Source organism: Danio rerio, chromosome 12 (assembly GCF_049306965.1).
Source record: "Danio rerio strain Tuebingen ecotype United States chromosome 12, GRCz12tu, whole genome shotgun sequence".
In the NCBI taxonomy this organism is placed as follows: Eukaryota; Metazoa; Chordata; class Actinopteri; order Cypriniformes; family Danionidae; genus Danio; species Danio rerio.
Window position 1 is genome coordinate 42,462,501 of NC_133187.1, and position 16,503 is coordinate 42,479,003.

Here is a 16,503-nt window from a genome sequence, read left to right on the forward strand (position 1 = left end):
ATACTATGGAAGTCAATGGTTGTAACGATGGGAGGGAGTGACAAAGACAACTGGAGGTAAGATCCACAATGCAGGTATATTCAGAGTCAGGCAAGCAGTGGTCAAATCAGGTGCAAACTGGTATGTGCAGGCAAATCCAAAATCGCCGTCGTATAAACAGGCAACAGGTCACAAGGCAGGCGGCTAAACAGGAAAACAGGGAATACAAGGCTAGGGTCTAACACGGAGAAACAAGACAGGAAACGCGTTGTAATGTCACAATAGGTAAACAGCTAACAAGACTCGGCCCACTGGATGGGTTCATGAATGGCTTATGTATGGTAAGCTATCGTCTGTGACAAGGTTCAGGTGGTGAATGTAATCAAGCAGATGAATGAGCAGGCGTGCGTGTCTGGGAGAAGTGCATGTATGTATGTGTAGTCCTGTGGAATGCGGAAGTGTAGTCCTGAGAGTTTGTGTGATAACCAGCGATCTCTGAGAGCGATCGCTGGTTATGAGACAATGGTGGCTACCAGATATTAGTGTTCTTCAAAATATCATCTTTTTAGGTTCAACAGAAGGGAAAAAAAAATAAAATAAATAAATCATTAAATATTAATATATGGTAATATATTTATATTTATATTTCCTCCATGTGCTTCGGTCGCCTCACAGCAAGAAGGGTCGCTGGTTTGAGCCTCGGCTCAGTTGGCATTTCTGTGTGGAGTTTGCATGTTCTCCCTGTGTTCGAGTGGGTTTCCTCCATGTGCTTCGGTTTTCCCCACAGTCCAAAGACATGCGGTAAAGGTGAATTGGGTAGGATAAATTGTCAATGGTTTATGAGTGTGTGTGTGTGTGTGTGTGTGTGTGTGAATGTTTGACTGTTTCCCAGAGATGGGTTGCAGCTGGAAGGGTATCAGCTGCATAAAAACTTACTGGATAAGTTGGTGGTTCATTCCGCTGTGGCAACCCCAGATTAATAAAGGGACTAAGCCGACAAGAAAATAAATAAATGAATGATTCTTTAACATTACAGATAACTATTAAATTTATGCAAATATTTTTATTGTTCTATTAGATCTATTACATTATTAAACAGTCTTCTGTTAGTCAATGGCACACAATAGAAGTCAATGGTGGCTAGCAGATTCCAACATTCTACAAAATATCATCTTTTTAGGTTCAGCAGAAGAAGAAAAAAAAAACAGGTTTCGGCTAAGTGGAGGATAAGTAAATGAAGACAAAATGGTTATTTTTATGGGATCTGTCTCTTTCAAGTTAAAAACTCTATCATGTAAAAAATAAATAAATAAACAAATATTGCATTCTGTAGCTGTTTTGTCAAGATAACATTTAAACTACAACAATTCAAAATAAATCTAAAAAATATTTGTATCATTATCTTTAAGCATTTTTTTATTGATTTCTTTCATTCGAAAAAAAAAAAAATAGTAAATCAAGATTTAACCACACATTTTCAAACAGTGTCCTGTTTGCACTGGCAAACAATTTTCCCACTGAAATTAACTACAAAACCTGCACTCACACACCTGGCCCTGATTCCCCTTGATTGCAAATACACAACTGAAGCTTGTGAGGACTGATTACCCACTATAAACACAGCACAAACACACACACACACACACGCACGCACGCACGCACGCACGCACGCACGCACGCACACACACACACACACACACACACACACACATACATATATATATATTCTTTGTAATAAACTGCATGTGGATCTCCACCCTTTGTTGTTCCTCGACTCGTTACAGATATTTTGAATATTAGTAAAAAAAATATATTAATTATTAATTATTATTATTTCCATAGTTGGGAAAAATACTATGGAAGTCAATGGTGGCTACCAGATCCCAATATTCTCAAAAATAGCATATTTTTAAACAGGTTTTGATTTTAAAAATTAAAATAATTTGTTGCGTTATCTTTTAACTTTTAATTTCATGCATTTTTTATTGATTTATTTGTGTAAATCAATAAATAACCCCACATTTTCAAACAGTATTATAGTTTTTATTTATAGTATTATATTTCAGACGATTACAATTTTAATAGAGCATTTAGAAAGAAATATGGCTATTTATAGTATTACTCACTGCGGTGGGACTAAATGTCTGCTTATAAATCATGTATCTTCATCGATCCACTGTCATTTCTGTATGCCAACTCATTCAGTCATTTCCAAACATTTAACTTGTTATTTGACTCATATTGAATGAAAAACCAACATTTCATATGGGAATTCAACATTTAGAGATCCTATCAATAATTAAATCATATTATATATAAATAGATTCCTAATAATATATATCTTTTGCATTCAGCAGCTGGATTTGTTCAATTAAAAAGTATAATCAGTGAAATAGACAACTTCTCATGGTCAAGTGTTTAGTTTTGATGGCATAATATAAAGCATGCAGCACCTATCAGAAAACAAGACGTTGTAAAGTATAGTCTTCATATTGTGATTCAGTTTCATCACAAGTAGTGACACACTTGAAGAGCCTTTCATTAGTTTTGAGTCACTGTCATTACCCTCCCGGCGTCTTTTCTCTCTTTTTCTCCCTTTTTTTCTCTGGATCTCAGCGTAAAGTCATTAACCAGGGCTGCCGGGGTGATGTGGCTTCTCACACACACTAAAAGGGCAATGATGCTCTTGACATTCTTCTAGGCTAAACCTGCTCACCTCCAATAATCCTGCAGCTTCCTCTGACATTTAATCACCGTTCACGTCCGTCCACCATCAATACTGGACACGGCTGGCCGGAGAGACGCCGCGTCTGATTCAACCTTTTCACCTCACCTGTCGTCAAAACTCAAATGGGAAATCTGGTGCATGTGCTAATAAGAGCAGGTGTTGAAATGGAGAGCTTCTTTCCTATTCATTAAGCTTAAAGAAGACATTACTGTTCAGGATTTAAGGTTTGTAATATTTTACCAATGCTATCTTAATATGTTTGCATTAACATGCAATATGTATAGTCAGTTTTGTTTACCCAAGTCACCTATAGCACATGCCTTTGGACTGTGGTGGAAACCAGAGGACCTGGATAAAACCCACGCCAGTATGGGGAGAACATGCAAACTCCACACAAAAATGCCAACTGGCCCAGCCGCTACTCAAAGCAGTGACCTTCTTGCTTCGTGCTAAACACTGAGCCACCGTGCCGCCTCTGCGTTTTTTTGTTTTGTTTCGTAATATATGTTTAATAATAATATGTTAGCAAATAAATGTAACTATATATTTTATTATATGTAATAAACTATATCTTATGAATTGTTTTTATTTTGTTACATTAGTTTCGATTCGTTACATTTATTTTGTTTTGTGTCATTCTGTTTGTTTTCTTTCAATTTAGTTAGTTTCATTTAATTTGTTTGGTTTGTTTTGTTCCATTCTGTTTTTTTTTCATTGTTTTGTTTCATTGTTTTGTTTTGTTTTATTGTTTCATTATGTTGTTCCATTTCACTGTTTTAATTCATTGTTTTCTGCTGTTTTCATTTCATTTTTTGTTTTGTTTTGTTTTGTTTCATTGTTCTATTATGTTGTTTCATTTCATTGTTTTGATTGATTGTTTTATTTCATTGTTTTGTTTTTTGTTTTCTTTCATTGATTGTTTTGTTTTGTTGCATTAGCATTGTTTTGTTGTGTTGTATTGTCATTGTTTTGTTTCGCTGTTTTGTTTTGTTGTATTGTTATTGTTTTGTTATTTTCATTGTTTGTTTTGTTTGTTTTTTGTTTCGTTGTTCTGTTTCATTGTTTTGTTTCATTGTTGTATTTCATTGTTTGTTTGTTTTTTTGTTTTGTTTTCATTTCATTTTTTTGTTTTGTGTTTCCTTTTCTTTCCCTTTAATTTTGTGTGTTGTGTTGCATTTAATTTTGCTCTTTGTTGCATTCTGTCTTTTATTGTGTTGTGCTTTGTTTTGTTTTGTTCCACAATTTTTAAATAGTGTAGTCTCAGTTTTCACATTAATAATAAGCCACAAAAGGTTACATTAATGGCAAAAAATAAAATAAAGAAGTAAAAAACAGGGTGAGAATGTGGTAAAGTCTGAAAATGTGGTAAAAATCAGATGAGGGCTTTATTTTTTCTGGATTGCTTTTGAAAGCACTGTCGGCTGGGTTTAGGGAAGTGGGCGCGCCGGTCAGTCAGTGCTTTTGAAAACTATTGGTTGAGTTTAGGTTAGGAGGAGGGTGCATCAGTTGATCGATCCGTCAGTCAGTCAGTCAGTCAGTCAGTCAGTCAGTCAGTCAGTCGACAGTGGCCTCGGTTGGATTTACATGAGAACAGCAGGCAGGAATAGCACTCACGAGAGAAATACATAAAAAAAAAATCTCAATAAGTGTGCACGGCATCATCTGGTGTACTTATGAAAAAATAAAAATAAAAACAACGGAGCCCCTGGGACATATTTGCCGCTCTCCAGAAATGTAAATAGGGGTACATTTGTAGAATGAGCCTGGGTTGTGATTTTTACAGTCTCCAAGTCCATCAGATGTTATATTCTCATATAATATGCCAGTGTGCATTTTGATCTGAGTAAACCTGACAGTTTGAAATTTGTCTGAATGCAGCACATTTTCACGATGCCACCTTTGATGCAGAGGTGAGGCAGATGGTGTTTTATGTCACTAAAACTCTGTTTTTGCATGTTTCTTGGCATTATTTTCTACCAAAATAGCAATGACTAAATGACCTTGAAAACTCAGAGGGAGTTTAAATAAAAATATTGTGTCTTGAAGGCAAAGTAAATTATAAAGGCGATGCGACTGTGAAGATCCAGACAAAATTCAATATGAACATCCCTGAAGATTCCTTTGAGGAAACCTAAATGGAAAATAACCACATGAAATGGCAGTCAGAGAACAATTTATAGCTTTTGTTTCAAATTAGACTTACAAAGGCTGCTTTCTGATTGAAACGAGGGCCGTGGCATAATGTCGTCCGGGTGGAAATATGGTTTTACTAGCGTCATGCATATTAAAGAAGATAGAAGTCCTCCATGTGTCCTTTTTTATGAAAAGCAAGCAATTTTGCTAGCAAACAGCCTTTCTGTCATTTTTTCTGAGGCCTGTGACCTTAATATCAATGCATCTCTTTGCTTCTAAAGGCCAAACAATGTCATCTCGGTGGGACTCAGAAGGCCATAGGCTAGTCTGTATAATGAGAGAAATATCTTCCGCATACAATGACTTGGGTCCTAATTACTTGTGCGGCTTACCTGCGCTGTCTGTAAGTATTTGACTAATACCAATGCTTCTGTTTTCATGTCAACATGAACTTCAGCTAATTAGCGACTTCAGTTTTTGGAGGTTCACTTTTACCTAATTGGGAGTCTAATTAGCACTGTTTGATTTAGTTGATGTGGAAACTTCAGCAAGGGGAAACTGACACTGTCGATTCCCAAATGATTCGGAGCTGCCACTCATACAGTTTTACTATCTCAGACTTAAAGCTGTTTCTGGTGGAAAATACATACTATTTTACTGCCACATCTTTAAACACGAACACAATATACCGTAGAATAATATTGATTGGCCTTTCTCTTTCCCTTTTAGCTGTGTTTTGAAATGCCTTAATTCAATATTCTTGTTCATTGTTTAAGTGAGAAATTAAGAAGATACTTTGGTAACACTTTACAATGCAGGATATAAGTGTTTCCTGTTTATTTATGGTTGTAAATTGCATTGTGGGACATTGATCTCTGCCAACTTTTAATGTTGAAAATTTAATAGTTTAACAAAGAGACTTTTATTAACATTTTAGTAGATTGAAGTAATATAATTCATTCATTCATTCATTCATTCATTTGTCGGCTTAGTCCCTTTATAAATCCGGGGACACCACAGCGGAATGAACTGCCAACTTATCCAGCACATTTTTACATAGCGGATGCTCTTCCAGCTGCAACCCATCTCTGGGAAACATCAATACGCACACACTCATACACAACGGACAATTTAGCCTGCCCAATTCACCTGTACCACATGTCTGGACTGTGGGGTAAACCGGAGCACCCGGAGGAAACCCACGCGAATGCAGGGAGAACATGCAAACTGCACACAGAACGCCAACTGAGCCGAGGTTTGAACCAGCGACCTTCTTGCTGTGAGGCGACAGCACTACCTACTGCTCCACTGCATCGCCCAAGTGATATAATGTATAAGAAAAAATATATGGAGAAATAAGTCTGTAAAATAACAGACAATTTACTGATACTTTGTGTATCATAATATACAACCCCAACCCAGACAATACATCACTTTAAACTATTACAAATGTTGTTGAAAGTCACCTTTAGTTAATTTTCAAGGTTATAAGTTGCTGGAATAAAGATCCACGTCCCATAATTCAATTCAAAAGTGTAAATATAGTGGGAAAAATGTATATAAATATAAATAAAGAAAATAAAAACATGAAGCACTAAACATGGAAAGCTGCTTTTATACAGATTTTTTTCACAGTGTAACATTATCAAAGATAAATAAATGCTGTAATAAATCTTCATTGTTTGTTAATGTTTTCAAATACATTAACTACCATGTGTCCTAAATTGTAAAGTGTTAGCACTACTTTTTAATAGCCCATTCTCATAAATGCTACATCCAAGATGTTTTTTTTTTTGCGTTTTTTTTTTTTTTTACTTTAAAAATTACTTTAACATTAGCCAATAACATTCAACATTATAGAATGAATTGGCCACTTAGTGAAACAGGTAATTCCACACATATACATACTCTCTTTTCTATCTATATCACAAAAATGTACACAACCCCCTCTAGTGGATTTGTCCTCTAAAACATGCAATGAAACGTACTCAGAGCAATGTGTTTTACGTTTTTCAAAAAAAAAAAAAAATAGGCTGAGGTAAGTATTTCTATAGAGCCTGTGTTGGCATATGCTGTGTGTACAGATCTGCAGGTGCCATTCATTTATACCTGTGGTGTTTGTTTTCATCTGAAGATGATACACAACTAAATTGCTCATGATGGAAACTGTATACGGGTCAGATATACGATCTCTGTCTCCTTTGCCCTTTTGCTCTCTCCCACAGAAACAGATTGACAGAGAGAGAAGGCGGTGATTGTACAACAGCACTGTGTGATTTTCATCTCTATGCTTTGATTTGCTGTTGCAAGATGATCCAAACTCACACATTTTACAGCTGTCACGGACAACTTTTGATTTAGGAGAACTGAAATGCTGAGATGAAGCTGAAAATAGGGTCCCGAATCAGTAGCGAGGGGTGCAATATCAGGAGAGAAATGCACAAGGGAGTGTGAGAGAAACGTGTTGGAGTGTGTGAAGTTAGTTTGACATGCCTGAGAGCAGTTGGGACAAACTTCCCTGGATAGACAGACATTGATACACTCGAGATTTGATGAAAGGCCCGCATTTAAGATGATCAAAGCGAGCCATTTCTGCAAAAAGAGAAAACGTGAATCAATAAATGAAGCTTTACTGTAAAACCTAGAGGAGTGGACAACATTGACAAAGCTATTGTGATAATTTTACACTTTTTTATTGTTTGTTGATTAATTTATTATTTTATTCTGTATATGAAAAAGAGATGCATCATAGGTTAAACAAAAACATTAAGCAGTGGAACAGTTCTAAACATTGATAATAAGAAATGTTTACTGAGCAGCTAATGGTGTATTAGTAATATACAAAATCAGAAAATTCTGTATTGCCATTACATGAATGAATGAATCTATGAATTGATAAATTAGTTAACCAATGAAATAATTAAATAATTGATCAATACATTAATGAATGAATAAAGTAATTAAATAATCAGTTGATTGCTCAATTGATTGATTGATTGATTGATTGATTGATTGATTGATTGATGAATAAATTAGTTGATCAAGCTATTATTAATTATTTGACTGATCAATGAATGAATGAACTGATGAATGAAATAATGAATATATTGATTGATGGATGGATGAAAAAAAATACTGATGAATGAATGAATTGATTAATCAATCAATCAATTAATTATTGGATGCATGAATTGATGGAGTGAATGCATGAATTGATGAATTAATAAATTGATGAATGAATTAATAAATGTGTGGATGAATTGCTGGAAGGGCATCCGCTGAAAAATGTGCTGGATAAGTTGGCGCTTCATTCTGCTGTGGCGACCCTGGATTAATAAAGGAACTAAGCCAAAAAAAAAAATGAATGAATAAATGGATGTATTGATGAATGAATTAATACATGGGTGGGTAGATAAATGAATGAATGAATCAATCAATCAATCAATCAATTAATGAATCAATAAATCAATAAATGAATGAATTAATTAATTAATGATTGAGCACTTCGATGAATGATTTAATCAATGAATGAATGATCAATGAATGAATCAATTAATTAATAAATTCATTGATACATGTATTGATGAAGAAGTGAATTAATAAATTGATAAAAGAATGAATGAATAAATGGGCAGATAAATGAATTGATGAATTAATTAATGTATTGATGAATTAATGAATTGATGAAATAATTTGTGGATGAATGAATTGACGAATGTATGACTAAATAGATGAACAAATGAATAAATGATTGGATGAATGAATTGATAAATAAATAAATGTCTTGATGAATAAATTACTTGATGAATAAATGAAAAAAATGAATGAATGAATTCACAAATGTATGAATGAATTGATGAACAAATGAATTGATTAATTAATGAATGAATGAATGAATGAATGAATGAATGAATGAATACCATATTGATGGCAAATTTAATATTAACTTTGACATGGTCTCTCAATTTTTTTTTTCCCATGGCTCTATAGTATATACTATTATTTTGTATTTATCTATTACAGATGTGATTATTGTTGTGACTCCATTTGATTAAACAAATATGATGCATCCAACATATTTTCTCTCTCTTTTCTCAGCCATTGGACTATGAGACCAAAAAGGCATACACATTTAAAGTGGAGGCATCGAACGCACACCTGGATCCACGGTTCCACAGTTTTGGCCCATTTAAAGACACCGCAACAGTGAAGATTAACGTTCTGGATGTGGATGAGCCTCCCGTCTTCAGCAAACCCTCCTACGCGATGGATGTTTATGAGGACACACCACAAGGCACCATTATAGGAGCCGTGACTGCACAGGATCTCGACGCAGGAAACAGTCCAGTCAGGTATGCAAACACAGCACAAAAATAAAATCTCTTTCATTTTCTCATAAAATACACCGCAGCATCAGCTCTTTTCACACAGTGTCCGAATTTGTGAGCCACATCACATGAGTGAACATAACTATTTTACATATTGTCAGAAAATTGGTTAATTTGTACCAATTCCTATGAATTCACTTGAATGAAAGCATAAGATTTTTAAAAGGAGGCATAGCTCAAACCCCAGCCCTAAACCTACCCCTTTTAAAGTGGAGGAACTATGATGTCAATTTGTATGCAAAAACCCGGAAGAGAGTTAGCATTTTAACGGTTCCGGTACCCTCATCCTAAAGTCAAGGTTTTTTTTTTTCATGACATTTTGGTTAATTCGTGGCCAACACAAACTCAAGATACTTTCACGTTTTATTCTACAGCATAAAACACATCAGTTACAACACACTCTTGATTTTTTAATTGTTTATGCTTCTTTAAAAAGATGGTTGCTTTCAAGTTGCTAAATGAGACTATAGTGTGTGTCAGAGACATTATACATCATCAAGCTCACATGCATTGGGCATTTACACTGCAAAAAATACTTTTCTTGCTTAGATTTTTTTGTCTTGTTTCTAGTGTAAATATCTACAATTTCTTATATCAAGAAGCATTTTCTAGACAAGCAAAACATATTGTCTTGTTTTGAGAAATAATATGCCAATATTAAGTCAGTTTTTCCTTAAAACAGGCAAAATAATCTGCCAATCGGGTAAGCAAATTAATCTTGTTTGTTTCTTTTGAAGTAATATTATTTTTGCTTACCCCATTGGCAGACTATTTTGCTTGTTTTTAAGGAAAAACTCACTTAATATTGGCATATTATTTCCCAAAACAAGACAATATGTTTTGCTTGTCTAGAAAATGCTTCTTGATTTAGGAATTTTTAGAAATTTGGACTAAAAACAAGACAAAAAATCTTAGTAAAAAAAAGTATTTTTTGCACTTTAGATTTAGCTGTCTGTGATTTAAGTATTTTCATGAATATTATTTTTTAGTTTGTAGTATTTTTCTAATTGGGAATTCATATTGTCTGTAGATAATACCTTCACTTGTAAAAGCTGTTGAGACAGATTCAATTGTTGAGCATTTATTTTAATTGAACTATATTATGGGGATACAGCTTACCAGTGCAACCTGTCTCTTTCCTGCTCTCAGTAATGTAGGAGGTAAAAGTTAAAAGCGCTCATTTTCAGTTTATTTGGACCCAAGTAATGGAGGAAAAACTAGTGGAGGTTTGACAGGAGCACCCTTGTCTGTTTGACGTTTCATAAAGAAAATTAAAAAACGAAAGTTGAGGGGAAATTGCTAATTCCCTTCAAACCTAGGTGAGCAAATATGAACATTTTCTACCCCATTAAAGGCTTTTTTCTCATTATGTAGTTAATACCAAAAGATATACTGCGTGTTTTTGGCTATGAGACGTAGTTTGGACGAGGTTGTCGGCAATTCTTCCTATTGTGAAGTCATGCAATGTAAAAGCCCCTGTCACCGATCAATTTTGCAGTGTAAACAAAGCAGCGACAAAACGCTAGCCCAGATGTGGAACGCTAACACATCTGTGATACGACTACTTTGAAAATCATGCAGTCTGAACTGCAAAGTTTAAAGACCTAAGGACAAATGTGATGTGCTCTGATTTTCTGCTTCTGGTCAGAATCCTGGCAGCAGCGTTCTGGATGAGCTGCAACTGTCTGACTGTCTTTTTGGGATAATTGATAATAATAACAATATGAATCTAAATATAGGAGAGAGAAAAAGAAAGAAAGAAAGAAAGAAAGAAAGAAAGAAAGAAAGAAAGAAAGAAAGAAAGAAAGAAAGAAAGAAAGAAAGAAAGAAAGAAAGAAAGAAAGAAAGAAAGCATCTACTGTATACAGTCTGTCTCACATACCACTACACCTTTTCTTCTCTCAGAGGTCAAAAAATAAGCCCGCTGAAAGATTTGCTTCACTTTATAATCCATTATGTTTCTGAGCTGCACTTCTTAAGATTGCTTTTAAAGTTTTACAAGTAGACAAAGCATTGATGCACCGCTGTGGCTTCCCAAGACTGCAAGTTAGTTTGTTTCTCTATGAATATTTCATTCAGTATAACAAAGCAAAATGGACAAAGGAAACATTTGTATTTGTAAAAGGGCTTTGTTTTACTTTTGTTTTGGCCTCTCCTGATTAATTATTTAGAAACATCGTAGCATTACTCAATGGGGATGTGCACTTTCTCACCGAAAAAAACCCCACACACAATAGTCCCCGGTGAGGCTCTGTGCAAAGAGAACAAAGCTTTTAAAATAGTTGCGTTCACGGTGCGTGTCCACCATGAGAAACCCGCAGACTGAATGCAGGAGACAAAACAGCTAAAGTGCTTTTAGGTATGGAAAGTTTCTGTGACTTCCTCCAAAGCTTTTTAAGCTTTTTCTGTAAGCTACAGGGGTCAAGAGCTGCGGAGATGGATGTCAGAAATGGATGGACTTATGAAAGAAGTAAGCCGTGTTGTACGTGCGAGCTAAAAATTCACTGACTGAAATGTTTCATTAGGTAAACCACCCAAGCTTCAAACAAGCAACATGTACTCATATAAAAGCAGCATTTTCTTTAAATGAGTGGTTCTCAAACTGTGGTACGTGTACCACTAGTGGTACGTAGGCTTCCTTCTAGTGGTCCGCAGATGAATCCTACATGTCATGAACAAGCAACATATATATATTTTAAAATTTATCAAAAATGGTTCGAATATGAATATGATGACATAAAGCCTATTTATGAGGTCCAAGCAACATTTTCAGGTTTTGATAAATAGGATATTATAGGTTAACACTTTACATTTAAGTACAGCAGTTTTTTTTTTTTATTTTTTTTTTTTTTATAACTACACACAGCACTACACACAGTCCCTGTTAAGGACAGTAACCTAGCATTTTTTATGAACCTTTAAAAGCACACACTAATTTAAACGTTGACATTATATTTTGTTTGTTTGTTTGTTTACATATAAGCAGAGTAAAGTCTTAATGTTACTATTTATAATGTTTAAAATGGCTAAAAATAAGAAATATTCTTAATATTAGTAGTTAATTTACCACGTTTTTAAACTGTGCAGAGCTGTAGCTGTTTTACTGGGCCTACTTTGCTACTGTTTTTCAATACTGGTCATTATGGTGGTACTTGGAGGAACAATTTTTTTCTGAGGTGGTACTTGATGAAAAAAGTTTGAGAATTACTGCTTTAAATCGTTTCGCAGACATTTTTTTCCAAAGAAAATTACAAATGAGCACAGAAAAATTTCTTAAAGCAAAATAAGAACAATGCATTAGTCTGTTCCAGTACACACATACAGTTGAAATATTAGCCCACCTGAATTATTAGCCCCACAGTTTATAGTTTTCCTCAATTTCCGTTTAATGAAAATAATATTTTTTCAGCACATTTCTAAACATAATCATTTTAACATTTAATTTCTAATAACTGATTTTTTTATGCTTGTCATGATGACTAAATATTATTTTACTAGATATTTTTCAAGACACTAGTATTGAGCTTAAAGGGCCTTTTAAAGGCTTAACTGGGTTAATTAGGATAACTCGGCAAGCTAGGATAGTTAGGCAAATAATTACATAACAATGGTTTGTTTTGTAGACTTTTGAAAAAATTAGCTTAAATGGGCTAATAAATTTGACCTTAAAAAAGCTTTTAAAAATGTAACTGCTTTTAATCTAGCTGAAATAAAACTTATAAGACTTTCTCCTGAAAAAAAAAAAAAAAAACATTATAGAAAATACTGTGAAAATGTCCTTGCTCTGTTAAACATCATTTGGGAAGTATTTAATCACACTCAAGTAAAATTACCATTACTTGCCCAAAAATGCAGTGCAAGCGAAGTAAAATCTGTTGTAAATATTACTCAAACTATAATTTGTGCATGTGTGTGAAAAAGTAACATTCTGTAGTGCATTTAGTTTTTGTCAAAGACCATTTGTCGATTTCAGTCTTCATACAGTAAACATCCTTCATCTTCTCATCAGTAATATACTGTACAGTCTGATTTTCTTCTTGGATCTTCTTGGACACTTGTGAGCGCTCTGGCGCCTTTATGCTGTGGCAGCCGTCGTATCATTCAAGTGGATGCTGCACACTGGTGGTGGAGTGGAGAGACCTTTCTTCATTTATAAGGCGTTCATGTCTTGAGGTAGTTTAGTATGATGGGATTTACTTTCTATCTGTGATTTGATTGAATGGGAATAACAGGACTATTTTGTACTCAGTCAATCCTCATAGACAAGAAAAAAAATAAGTAAGTGACTGAAGTTTGGGGGAAACTAATCGAGTAAAAGTATCGATACAGCAATAAAAATGCATTCAAGGGAAAGTAAAAGTGATCATTTTTAAAACTACTTAGTAAAGTACAATTTCTGAGAAAAACTACTCAGTTACAGTAATTTGAGTATTTGCAATTTGTTACTTTATGCCACTGCAATAAGACAATGTACAAGAAGCATAATTGTGAAAAAAACAAGCAAACATATTTTTCAGCTTTTATTTACATTTGAACAAAAAGTGGCTTGTCCAAAATTATTCACATGTATCCATGTGTTTTACATGTATTCACTAGCACTGGCTTGCATGGTTCAGGATCTGTAGAGCTACGTATCAATGGATTTGCTTTTCAGTTTTTGAACTCTCAGTACTGATTATTAACCACACTGACCTGAGCTAAACTGAACTTAACTTAAACACTGAAAACTGAATTACACTGTTTCAATTTACTATGATCTTCTATGTGAAGCTGCTTTGACACAATTTACATTGTAAAAGCGCTACACAAATAAAGGTAAATTAAATTAAATTAAATTAAATTATATTAAATTATATTAAATTAAATTAAATTTCCTCCGGGTGTTCCAGTGTCCCCCACAGTCCAAAGACATGCGGTACAGGTGAATTGGGTAAGCTAAATTGTCCATAGTGCATGAGTGTGTGTGTGTATGTGTGTGTGGATGTTTCCCAGAGATGGGTTGCGGCTGGAAGGGCATCCGCTGTGTAAAAAACTTGCTGGATAAGTTGGCGGTTCATTCGGCTGTGGCGACTCTGGATTAATAAAGGGACTAAGCCGACAAGAAAATGAATTATTAAATAAAATTAAATTAAATAAAATTAAATTAAATTAAATTAAATTAAATTAAATTAAATTAAATTAAATTAAATTAAATTAAATTAAATTACATTTGGAGGCGCTTCTTGCCATCGCCCTGATTTTTAGCTCAGTCCACAGACTCTCAATAGGATTTAAGTCAGGACTCTGGCTGGGTCACTGCAAATTGTTAATGTTTTTGTCTGCTAACTATTTCTTAACAGTTTTTGTTGTTTGTTATGGGTCGTTGTCGTGCTGAAGTGTTCACTTAAAGCCCAAGGGCAAGATGTATTGTTTTCATGGTGCCATTTATTGTGATTAGGTTTACCAGCTGAAAAACACAGACCAAAACATTCGATTTTCACCACCATTTCACAGTCTGGATGGTGGTCTTAAGGTTGAAGGGTTCTCCTTTTTTTGCCAAATGAAGACTACATCATTGTAGCCATACCATTCAGTTTTTATTTCATGTGACCATAAAACAGAACACCTGAAATGTTCTTTGTCTAAATAAACATATTACTTGCCTTATTAATCAAACCTACCTAGATATCTAATTAACCTAGTTAAGCCTTTACATTGCACGTGAAGATGAATATTGGTATCTTGAAAAATAACAGTAAAATATTATGTACTGTCATCCTCTTCATCAACATCAATAATATTTAAAAGAAGTTAAAGTTTCATAGGATGGCTAATAATTTGATCACATTTACATATCTTTATTAATTAGGGCCGGTGTCCTGCAAAGTTTTGTTCGAACCCAAGTTAGACACACCTGGGCTAGCTAATTAAGCTCTTACTAAGCTTTCTAGAAACATCCCTGCAGGTGTGTTGAGGCAAGTTGAAGCTAAAATTTGAAGGACACCGGCCCTCCAGGACCGAGTTTGGACACCCCTGATTTAATGGATGTCGTTTAGTCAAAGTGAGTGGAATATGAAGGAAAGATTATTAGTGTTGTCTCGTCGTCCTGTTGCGCTTGTAAACGCATCAAATTATGAAACTAAAACTGCCTCTGAAAAGCATTTCATGTTGATTTTAGATCAATTTATCCTCTGATGTTTCTGTATTTATGAATGTTTGTTTTTACCATACTCAGCTTTTCCTCTGGGATATTTATCTCATTACACATTTGGATCGCGGGCCCTGCAAAGCTGCAATTTCAGCTGAATCAACCCAGATCTCTCGCTTCTTTATTTTGTATTAAGTCTTATGAATGTTTCAGCTGTGCGTTAACGTTTGAATCTACTAATGCACAATCTCTAAATACAAGTCTGTCCTGTTCAATCCTCTATTGATTGTGTTTATTAATAAGAGGTAAAACAGAGGAGACTCTCTCATCCTCCAACAATAGCAGAGCTCCGAATCGTGTTAGTTGTTAAAATAGGACAAATTTGATGTTCTGCTTCATCTCTCCGCACAGCCGAGGGTCTGTCGAGTTGGTCTCTAACTGCTTTCTACAATGAATAATTTGTTCATCAGTCTGTTTGTTTTGTAATCTCGTAGTCTTGTAAAGATTAATGAAGCAGCACGTTGAAATTCTGTTTGAAGCTTTTTCTTGCGGCAGCAGCTTCCACTGCTTAAAAAAAAAAAGATAAAATAAAATAAAAAAAGACTTTGCTCAAATAAATTAGGTTAATGATTAGCTAATTGGAAATGAACTCCAGTGAAGGAACTGCAATGGCCTGATAGAACATTAAATAGAACAAGGAGAAAAAATATTATATTAAAAACAGCCTTTTAATCATGTTTGATCTCCCTTTTAAACGTTTGGCTTTGAAAAGCAGCTTATGCGATCAATGCCAGAACATATACTTCTCAATGCCACACAAATGTTTCCAAATGTGCTCTATTAACAGATTCGGGATGAGTCAGTTTAACATGCATCGCATTCCCCCTGCTGCAGTCTCTGTATGGTATTTATGATGATGATTATTATGGAGAATCAGGTCTCCCAGCGCTTGTGAATCACAACATCAAAGGCTTTTGTTGAGAATCCAATGCAAATGCACCAAATCCTCAGATGTTTTTTTTGTTGTTGACCACCTTTTGAGCAAATTTAACAAGGCAGCAGCTGAAATGTGAAAACACAAACACCGTAGCTTCCCACCTCACCCAGCGATCCCACTTCATTTCTCTTTTTACTCAATTCTAGGTCAA

General features: G+C 34.6%; 1 protein-coding gene across 3 annotated transcripts in view; it reads left to right on the forward strand.

Moving 5' to 3' along the window:
• Nucleotides 1–16,503, forward strand: part of cdh12b (cadherin 12b) — a 321,993-nt gene that overhangs the window by 257,127 nt on the left and 48,363 nt on the right. For all 3 annotated transcript variants that reach the window (XM_021480407.3, XM_021480408.3, XM_073918845.1), the window contains exon 7: nucleotides 8,939–9,192. In XM_021480407.3, the coding sequence (XP_021336082.2) occupies nucleotides 8,939–9,192 (254 nt within the window). The remainder of the gene's footprint in view (nucleotides 1–8,938; nucleotides 9,193–16,503) is intronic.